This window comes from Canis lupus, chromosome 10 (assembly GCF_011100685.1).
Source record: "Canis lupus familiaris isolate Mischka breed German Shepherd chromosome 10, alternate assembly UU_Cfam_GSD_1.0, whole genome shotgun sequence".
Taxonomy (NCBI): domain Eukaryota; kingdom Metazoa; phylum Chordata; class Mammalia; order Carnivora; family Canidae; genus Canis; species Canis lupus.
This window is the reverse complement of record NC_049231.1, coordinates 43,453,285-43,464,383: the sequence shown is the minus strand read 5'-3', so window position 1 is coordinate 43,464,383 and position 11,099 is coordinate 43,453,285. Positions and strand designations below refer to the sequence as shown.

The window sequence follows — 11,099 nt, the reverse complement described above, 5'->3', positions numbered from 1 at the left end:
CAATAAGTGAGGCACTAGAAACATCTGACTGGAAATACTTTCACATTTTCTCTTTATGACTAAGTTACACAAGAATAGTATTTTCTCACTCCCATAATGGAACTGAGCTTTAGCTTGAAAACTCCAATGAAAACAAAATACAATCATAGAGTCTTTCTAATAAAATGCTTGATGGATTGATAAACCAACTTTTGACATTATGAAATATATTTGTTAAAATTCAAATATCATATACCTTGAATGAATAAAGCGAAACTTAAAACTGTGATTTATTCCCTGGTCTGGTTCTCATCATCTTTTAGTTAAGAACATCCACAGCATATACCAAGAAGCCAATCAACACACCAGCTGGTTAGGCCAGTGAGGACAATTCAGTATCTCAGGTTCAAGTGGTTATTTCAATTAATACTACCAACATCTGTTAGAGGTTGAAGTTGTCATTATATGGTTCTTTAACAGATAACACCAGGTCTTATCACTTCTACAACTTCTTTTCAAAAGACACAAAGCCAATTTTTAGGTTGAGGATGGAGGAAAAACTTGCCGAATATTTACATCCCATAACCATCTCCCTCTTCTTGCATATTGTCCTGTTAGGCTTTCCTGGAATAGATAAATTCCCATTCCACAGGAGCTTTTTAATATCTTCATATATGACTGGGTGGATGGTAAACTCAAATTACTGATGGGCCTAATTTCCAATGCAAATCCATCAGAAAGAGGGCTATTTTCTCAATGCTTTGTATCTACCAATTTAATGAGATAGGGTTATGCTTTCAAGGAGGTTTTTATTTTTATTTATTTGCACTAATTTGACTATGTTTGACATCCCAATGCATGTACAGTTTTAGCTAACTTTTGCTCTCACTCTTCATTGAGTGTGTATAAATATGTATCCTTAAGTCACCATACTGTTCTCAGATTTTCTATATCCAAGGTACACCTTTGTGTATTCTGACGTTCATTTGATTACAACATGCAATGTACAACACCTGAACTACTGCAGGACACAAAACACAGTTCTATCCGGCAGCTACTACTTCTTGGGTGAGGACTAATTTTGGCTCCTGCACTGGACAACAGTTTGATTCCTCAATTTCACAGACAACTTCACAGTGACACACAAAGCCTAAGTGCATTTTCAGTTAGCCTGTGCGCTGAGAAATCTGCTTCTAGATAAAAATGTGGTTTCCCCCTTACTGTCTAGCCACTAAAGCATGCTGTTTCCATCTGGTGTAGCAAAATACTTTACTGGGGAGGGAGTCCTTCTTTCTTGCAAAACCTAAACCACTCCTCAACCATCTGTGGTGTTCCCTGCTGTTAGCGAACTACAAAGTAGAGCATCTGCTTCAAAGAGATTCTCTTAGGTTCTTTTCCAACCATAGGCTCTGTTCAAACTTCACACTAACCTTGTACACAGTCAGGTTCCACCAGGCACAGACTTTTAACATTTCAGTAGGAGTCAATGTTTGCTAAATGTTCCATTTTGTAACCCTATTAACAAGCACATTACAAAGCATGATGAATGGGATGCTACTCGTCCATGCCTAGCACTCCTCAAAAATGTACAAGGGCTCCCAGAAAAAATCAATTATTTCTCTCCCTGCTATTAACCAGCTCCTGCCGACTATTCATCTTACGAGTGATGATGACCAATATTCGCCGAATGGCAAGCAGACGCTCTTTAAGTGAGATCATGCCAAGAATAGCCAGCTGAGCCTTGCGCTCCAATGGCAACACTGCCAGGATCCACCAGGACCATGCAGGACCACTAGGGTTACTCTGAAAAAGAAATGAAAGCAAAACAAAATTATCATTTAAAATACAAGTCTCTTCCCTGATACTGTCCTTGTGTTTCACCAAGTCATGAGGAAGAATTAAATGCCACTTTGTCTTTTAGGTCTACTTTCCATCCATTCAGCCCTTGACATACAAAGTTTACATTCCTGTTACACATTTAAATATGGGAGAACTCAAAATATAGAGCTTGCAATGAGAAGTATCTTCCACAAGGAAATTCCATGAATTATTTGCTTCTGTTCTCTCAAAGCTTTAGTTGTGAGTATATATCAGTCAGAAGAGGAGATCATACATTTTTACCTCTATTTCCAATGTTGTGTTATTGTTTTTTAAGTTTTAAATACACTTTAGAAAGTTCAATATTAGGAAGGCAAAAAATATGTGTATAAGTCTGGGTATTATAATGCTTCTAATATCTATGTGATGAATGTACACATATAGATGCAACATCTATGTATGAATTATTGTTAATCCCATGAATTAACTATATAAGAGTTATTAAGCTGACAGCCTTTATTTCACATACCAAAACACTAAGCTCTAAGCAAAGTTGGTCATAAAGTTGTTCTCAGTATTCCTGGCATTAAGAACCACAATATCCAGGCCTCCCTGTTTCCTGTCTTGGATTCTCCTCCCAATTCCACCCAAAGGTATACAGAATCCCCCTGGGAACTACAGAGGGTGGACTCTGGAGTCATCTTAGCTTAAGAGGAGAAAGATTCTACTGAAAGATTGGGAGTATCATATTTGGGACAATTTTTGGCTTCAAGGACAGGACAGTCATGAGTTTGGACAGTCATAATTCGGATGTGGGTGGGGACAAGACAGAAGTCCTCGAGAGACAGAAAAAGAACCTAAAAATGGATGAGAGAAATATAAAGGACATTTCACCTTCCCCCCGATCTGCTGAAAGCTGGTCCTCCAGCTCTACTTTCTCTATGAGACAGGTGAGCATGTACAGTAGAAGGAACTACATACTCTCAGCTATGAGCCTAAGCCATTCCTGCCTGGTGGTCATCCAGAAGAGGAGGGGATTCATTTGCACTTAGAACTGCTTCACAGCCTGAAGCCACACTCTGCCTGAAGAGCCAGCTTCACTAAAAGCATCCTTGCAGAGCACCCAAGGAGGCCACATTGGATAGAGGGCAGGAAGGCTTCTCGTTTACCCAGAGCTAGATTTTTCTCTTCATTTATTCAACACCTGTTTCTTAGGCACAAGGCAATATTATATGTAAAACATGGAGCATTCATGCTAATGTACAAAGATTATTACTCTCTAAATCAGAAGATTTATTTTATTAAGATTTTATTTATTTATTCATGAGAGACACAGAGAAAGAGACTGAGACACAGGGAGAAGCAGGGAGCCTGATGCAAGACTAGATCCCAGGACCTCCAGGATCATGACTGAGCCGAAGGCAGATGCTCAAGCACTGAGCCACCCAGGCATCCCTAAATTATAAGATTTAAACAGCTGACTGAAATAGTTGGTGAGAGAAGTGAAAGTACTAAAGGTAACAGCCAATCAGAACAAATTCATTTCCGATAGAAAAGAAATTACTTTTATGCAGTATATTAATCAGAAAGCACTGACTGTTTTGCTCCAAAAGGCACATGCTACTCTGTTAGGTGCTTCTCTGGGCTCTCGATGAATGAATCGGTTCATAAGTGAGCATAATGGAGTATGCGGCATAGTACTGCCTAATTTTCCAGCAGAATAGTATGTCTTAACACATTACGGCAGCAAATAAGAGCATTATAAAAGAAATAAGGAGAATATACCTGAGGTTCAGATTCCCTGTCTGGCATTAACCCAAAATGGCTTAAAATTTGTTCTTTCATGTGATCCTGAAGGGAAGTAAACCAGGAAACTGACTGTTGGTAAACAGAATCGTGAAGACTGGTGAGTTCTTCATATGCTGGTCCTTCCACCTGATCAAGGAGAAAGGAATCCACTCTTACATGTGAACGTACTGATGTCTGCTGCATTTGCTATGTGAACTCGTGGCATTTAGATGATTCATTTGTGTTTTAGAACATACTATATGAAAAAAAAAAAAAAAGAACATACTATATGCCCAACCACACAAATCTCTACTTCTCTTACGTAGGGAAGATCTATCTACCCTGTCTATATCACCCTGATTTTTCTCTTAACCACGTATACATAAATCCCATGTTACTATGAATAATTTTCACTGGCTACATGCAAATCTATATTTGAGAATTTACTCCACCATTCAGATAAGATTTAAAAATAACACAGTAATATAAGTATTTATGCAAAAGTAAGTGTTTTTTAAGAAATTTTGTTGGTGGTGGTAAGAGAAGGGGCTATCATTCCCTCAGGATAGTTTCCTAGAAGAAGAATTGCCAAATTAAAGAGTGAGACATTTAAAATATTGTATTCCATATCATCAAACTATATTCCAAAAAACATGTTACTATCACCACACATTCCCTACATTAGCCTTATGCAGCAGGAAGCCCTGCCACTTTAGATTTACCATGCTTTGCTTCTGGGTGCCAAGTCACTCAGTTTAAGTATGTCCCAGTCCTACTCAGGAACACCGAGTGGGAAAAGCACTGGGTTGGGGAAGCCAGGGATCCAGGTGTGTTCTGGCTTCACTGCTGATTCTCATGAGCCAGTCACACAGCCCCCTGAGGGTAGAGTTTTTTCATCTATAAAATGGGGATAAACCATTCTGGTCCTTATTGGTTATAAAATTCCAGGATCTCTGAAAACTAGGTAAACTGAGGAATTAGATGATAATGCATACAACCATTCTCAATTTGACTTATACAAATTAAATACTCACAAGTAGTAGAGAATTTTCTGTTTTTAAAAAAACACCAAAATTATTTCATGTTGTAGCCATGTAAGCTCTCATTTTAAATATATATACCACTAACAATCACCATCCACATCAAGAGTCAGTAAACCCTCTCATCAGCAGAGAGACCCTGAGAACAATCCCATTCTGTCACACTCTTTACACTCCCCTCCCTGGTCCTGAGGATGACCAGGAGCCAGAACCAGCAGCCAGAAAAGAGACAGTGCTGGCGCTGCTGCGGGGTAGCTCTCCTCAGGGGCATCACGAATGGACATCACTGTCCCCACAGCGACTTCCAGTGTGATGTCAGACAGCTGAAGACTCACTTTCCATCTTTCTAAATGTGAACCAAAGAATTCAAAAGAGGGATACAGTAATTCCAAGGATTTCCTCTTTCTAAATGGTGGTAATGTTTTTCTTGCAAGATAATTTACATACAGAAAATGCATAGATCTTAATGGTTGGCTTAAAGTACTGTCAGCTGTACACACTAGTGGGATCACGATCCTAAACAGGATAGAGAATATTTCCATCACCCACAGTAGCCCTCCCATCCCCTCTCTAGTCAGTTACAACATCCCCACCCCCAGCCAGTGTCTGCCCTCCAACACCATAGACAAGTGATGCCTGGTCCTGGACTATATAAATGGAGCCACATATCATGTGAGGTTGTGAGTCTGGCTCCCTTGGCTTGGCATCACGCTAAGACAGGTGTTCCCTGAGAGACCTAGAAGATTGTTCCACGTTGTTCTATGTCAGCAGTTCCTTCGTTTTTACTGCCAAGTAGTATTCCATTGTATAAATACACTACAGTTTGTTTATCCATTCCTCTGCTGATGAGCATCTGCACTATTTCTTGGTCTTGGCCACTAATGAATATGTCTGCTAGGGACATCTTTGTACACGTCTTTTCAAGAATCCCTTGAAAACATTTTGTTAATCTGTCAAAATATGGATTCTGATATTTCTATTAGGCATATCAATATTTCTTAAGGGGTAAGAGATCCAAACCTTTTATATTGGGCTTAAGAACCTATTTTTAAGCACCATTTTTTGTACTATATCTCATTCTGCACTAATACGAGTATCTAGAACAGGGATGGACTACAACCCACAAGTCAAATCCTGTTCATTGTATTATTGTTTATGTAAGTAGCATTTCACTGGAAACCAATTATGCCAACTCATTTACATAATGCCTATGGCTGCTTCAGTGCTACAATGGCGGGGCTGAGTAGTTGCAACAGGGGCTGTATGACCTGCAAAGTCTATAGTATTGACTGTATGGCCCTCTGCAGATAGTTTGCCAAGTCCTGAACTAGAACACCAAGACAACAAATCACAAAGGCATTTCAAATGTGCAGCAGTAAGGTAAATTTTTTTTAGGAGATGTTTCCACCAGCTCCAACTCAGGTGAAAAATCCACTGAGGTAATAAGTAACAAAATGCTGAATTAGGGAGGATGTAAGTAATACCGTCAATGAAAATCCGACCAAGTTTTTCCACTACGCAGAGGGAACCAAGATGAGTGACCTCTAAACAATGCAGCAGTAAAATAAACCTCACCTTTTCATCTTCAAGATATTCAATGTCGGCTGTGTTATAGCCATCTCTGTGACGGTGGCTTAGGACTCTGAATCGACTTATTCCAATGGCATCCACAACCGAACTCCCATCAGGAAATGTTCTGACATCCTTAATCTCCAGCATGCAGCCATACTCTGAAATTCTGACAGGACAGTTGGGAGAAATGACTGATTTGAAAAATGCAGAAGATCCAAAAAAAACAAATGGTTGTCTTCACATGAGACCAGCAAGCTTATTTTGTCTAAGAGACACTGGCAGAGATTCCTTCTGTTAATGTGAAACATAGAGTGTGCAAGGGCTGCAGAGGGAGGGCTGGATGGGAAAGGCCCTTGTGCCTTGGTTGCTCAAACAAGGTAGTGGTTTGGAAAGACTCAAGAGGTGGAGAAAGAATCATCGTGGTCCGGGCACCAGCAGGAGGTACACACAGCACAAGGTATGTCCAAGCCCCCATACCATTCACAGATTCTGCTCCCTCCTCCCCCATTTCCACTGCTGCTGGCCAACTCTGTCCTCCCTAGCAACCGCTATGGAAAGTCATCTACAGTCACTGCTTCATCTTCTGCTTCCCATCAGGCCTCTGACTCTACCACTGGAAGTCACAAATAACCCTGCCATGAGCCTGCTGATCTGTCACTGAGCCAACCCCCACTGCTGCTCTCTGCCATTCTCTCTGATCAGCTGTGACCAGCCCTTCACAGCTTGCCTCCCTCCTCCACACGTCCCTCACACACGGAGGTCACCCAGGGTGGCATCCTCACTCCCAAACTCTTCCATGTGATCTTACCCACTCTTGCTCTTTGAACTCTTGTCTGCTTCCTGAGGACACTGATCGTGCCTATTACATGTCAAGCACCACGTGGAGTTTATAGTATGTACTCAGTCAAGCTCCTCCAAAACAGGAAGGTTTAAAAAAAGTCAAATAACTTATGTAAGGCCACAGTAAGATTTTGAGCTGAGACCTGAGCCTAACCCTATTATCTAATTTTAAAGTGAATGAACAACTTCATTACATACCTTCAAGCTAACTTTAAGTGACAGTTCTCAAGTCACACACAGGCCTGTAAGGCTGGACACCTCTACCTGGATCTCTCCGAAAACTCTTTCTGCTTATTGAACGGGGCTATCTTATCCATAGCCAGGGCATGGGCGGAGGTACCCTGAAGATCTTCAAAGGAAGACTTACTGCCCCAGCTATCGGCAGACAAATGCCTTCAAATGGCTGCTCCCAAAGCCTGTCTCAGCTGTGGAAACTGTCTTTCCAATGAGCATACTGTCCTGTCTGTGGACAAGAACTTGTGAATGAATGCAAATTTCCTTTGCAGCTATAACTCTCAGGACATCTGGACTCTCATGAGGCCATCAGAACATGGCCCCCCAAAATTAGCTGAATTCTTCCTACACACTTGCATGTCTCCTTCTCCTGGCCTCTGCCACAGGTGAGCCACGCTTTTGTCTACTGTTCTCCATGGTAGGACTTGCCTTTCCTCACTTACTCTCAGCAACCTCTGCTCACCAACAAGTTGAAGAGACTTATGTTCTATAGTTTATCTGGATAATGCCCTTCTTAGTGTGCTGTATCCTTCATGGAAGCAGAATTTCTGGAACTTGGGTTTTCACTCTGCTTTTGATGAATCAAATTTTAATACATTAAAATTTATTAATCTCTTCCTCTATGTGATGCACTCTCAGAATCTTGTATTTAAAAAAATCTTTTCCTTTTCCTAATTATAGTTTCCAGTGTTTTCTCGTAAAAATTTTATAGGTTGTTTTTCACATAGAGATGTAAATAACATGTGTTAATTTGTGTATATGGTACAAGGCAGAGAAAATATTGTATCACTTGGGCTGCCCACAAATTTTCTAAGTACCTTTAAAGTGAGCAGCTTGCTTTTTCTCACAAACTTGTATGTAAATATGGGTCCATATATGAGTGGTTCTGTTTTGTATCTCCCTATTCTGTTTCAGTGGTCTACTTATTAGGGCTTCTGAGTTTATTACAGCAGTGTTCTCCCATCTTACTGCTGATTTCTTCAAAACTATCGTGACCTTGGTCTTTTGTTTTTCCGTAATTATAAAATCAGCTTAAACAATTCCATGAAAAAACCCTCTTGTAATGTTGACTGAAAACTACTTTAGATTTGTAGATGTATTTGGGTAAAACTGAGATTTCTGTGACATGGAAGTCAATGCATCCATCCATACATATGGTATTTCTCTCCATTTATTTAGATCTTCCTGAATATTTTTCAATAAATCTGTAGAATTTTTTCCATGAAGGTCCTGCACATATCTTTAAAAAGATGTGTTCCTAAGTATATATGGTAGAAACTAGTGGATGGTCCCACATGTCCATTCTCCCTTCCTTCCTGGGCACATCCGTGGGCTACAATTTCCAGCCTTCTTTGCAGTAGGTGTGAGCAATAGTGATGTGTATCTGTTTTTCCAGAATCCTTTTAGAGCATTTGTGCCTCTTTCACCAGCTAGAACTTGCATGTAGTGACCTCATCATAACCAAGCAGTAATGACAGCCCTAGAGGATAAGGAAGCCCACAGATGGGAAGGACCCAGAGTCCCCAGAGTCCCCAGAGCAGCCATGGAGGGGAGCCACCTGCCAATCTGATGTAAAATGAAAAGAGGTAAAAACTTAGGGCTGTGGTTTTTATAAGACTGAAATTTGGCGGGATCCCTGGGTGGCGCAGTGGTTTGGCGCCTGCCTTTGGCCCAGGGCGCGATCCTGGAGACCCGGGATCGAATCCCACATCGGACTTCCGGTGCATGGAGCCTGCTTCTCCCTCTGCCTGTGTCTCTGCCTCTCTCTCTTTCTCTCTCTGTGACTATCATAAATAAATAAACATTTAAAAAAAATTAAAAAAAAAAAGACTGAAATTTGGCTGTGTAGATGGAGGTTTTTTTATTTTTTTAGCAAATTTTTTAGACTTTAAAAGTTAGACTAGATTTGTTTGTATGATGATGAACTAGAAAGGAATTATAGGCAGAGAGAAGCATGGAAGTATGAATATGAATTGTATTTATAGAAAGGCAAATAATATGGTATGGGCTAGCAAGTATAATGTCTGAAACAAAGGAACAGAAGGTGGGACTAGAAAGAAGTCTGGAGTCACATCAAGGATGGCCTCAGACTTATACCTTGTCATGTAATGGGAGCCACTGGAAGTTTTCAACATCATCTAAATTATTCTTTGAGAAAAGTAACAAGTTATGTATTTACTTAGGACCCTCTGAATGCTGACAATTCTTACCCTGCATGCTCAGCAGAGAGACACATGCCGAACCGTTTGGTGCCAGTTTCCATGCATCTTCTTATCATAAGCCGATAGCGGGGCTCAAAGACATGAAGTGGACACGGGACGGTAGGGAAGGCCATGGCACACACAAAGATGGGGACATCTCTGGTCAGACTGTTGGGTGAAGGAAAATGTAAACTTAGGAGGAGGAGCAGTTAGAAGCAGAAAGCAATATTAGTCCCTATAAAATAGCAAAAGCTAGCCAACCTCAATTCTGTCATTTACAAAATAAAACCCTCAGGCCTGTCTTGGTCTTTAGTGGGAAAAGGAAACCAAGGACCACCTTAAGAAAAAGTTCTCAGCTCTCCAGGTTTCCTGCCAAGCCTATTTAATCTGATGAAACAGAACTGCTGAATTATATTCATGGACTTAGAAAAAGTGATAGCTTAGGACCATGCTAAGAAAAAATTCTGATGACCCTGAGGGCACTATGCTAAGTGAGATAAAAAGACTGTTGGTTGCCAGAGGCTGAGGTGGTGGTGGTGGTGGATGAATTGGGTGAAGGGGGTGGAAAGTACAAGCTTCCAGATGGAAAATAAATATAAGTCCTGGGGATGTAACACACAGCATGGTGACAATAGTTAATAATACTGCATTGCATATTTGAAAGATGCTAAGAGAACAGATCTTAAAAGTTATGTTTCTAACAAAAGAAAAAAAATTGTTAACTATGTATAGTAATGGATGTTAAGACTTATTGTGGTGATCATTTTGCAATATATAGAAATATCAAATATAATGTTATGCATCAATTTTACCTCAAAAAATATAAAAGGAAAAGGAGAAAAAAGTTCTGACAAAAGCAAAAATTACACAGTAATCAAAGGAAATGAGAGGAAAAGAGTGGAAGAATTATAAGACCTCAATAGTTAAAGGTTGCTACAATACACAACTTTGCTCATTTTAAAAGATAAAAGCAACTGTCAAGCCTACTTCCAGTGGTAAACCTGTTCTCCCCCTCCTGTTTCCATATACTGTGCCTTTTCAAATCTGAAAAATTTAGTACCACTTATTCAGATACAAAAAGCAACTACCTAATCTTCTGAAGACACATTTTTTTAAAGTGGTCTCCATACTCAGCATGGGGCCCAACATGGGGATTGAACTCATGACCCCGAGATCTAGACCCAAGCTGAGATCAAGAGTCAGACACTTAACCAACCGAGCCACCCAAGGGCCCCATGAAGACACACTTTTGAAATATTTCTTATCACCCCTTTCAATTAAAGTTCCATAAACTCCCCAATTAATTTTTTTTCTTTTTTAAGTACTAATTTCTCTGCCAAGGGGGGAAAAACCTGAGATAAAGCTATGAATGCAAGGATTTCCTTCTTTAATCTGAACTTAAGACCAAGTACGTACCACATGAGGACTTACTTTGACAGTTCTGTCATTTCTTCATCATAAATTCTCTTCCTATCAGAGAGCTCATCAGACAAATATCGAAATATTAACTCTTCAGCCAGAATAGTTATATTAAAATTTCTGCTTGCCAACAACTGTAAACAAAAGGAAATGTTAAGTAATACCACGTGGTAATTAATTCTAGAGGACAAAATACTCTCTCCCCAGT

General features: G+C 40.1%; 1 protein-coding gene across 1 annotated transcript in view; it reads right to left on the bottom strand.

Annotated features, from left to right (window-relative positions):
* Nucleotides 1-245: 245 nt before the first annotated feature.
* The window catches only part of LONRF2 (LON peptidase N-terminal domain and ring finger 2), a 32,949-nt gene continuing 22,095 nt past the window's right edge, over nucleotides 246-11,099 (bottom strand). The window contains exons 8-12 of the mRNA XM_038551010.1: nucleotides 10,904-11,025; nucleotides 9,482-9,640; nucleotides 6,201-6,363; nucleotides 3,583-3,732; nucleotides 246-1,782 (exon numbers count right to left, since the gene is read on the bottom strand). Of these exons, the coding sequence (XP_038406938.1) occupies nucleotides 1,588-1,782; nucleotides 3,583-3,732; nucleotides 6,201-6,363; nucleotides 9,482-9,640; nucleotides 10,904-11,025 (789 nt within the window). The 3' untranslated portion in view covers nucleotides 246-1,587. The remainder of the gene's footprint in view (nucleotides 1,783-3,582; nucleotides 3,733-6,200; nucleotides 6,364-9,481; nucleotides 9,641-10,903; nucleotides 11,026-11,099) is intronic.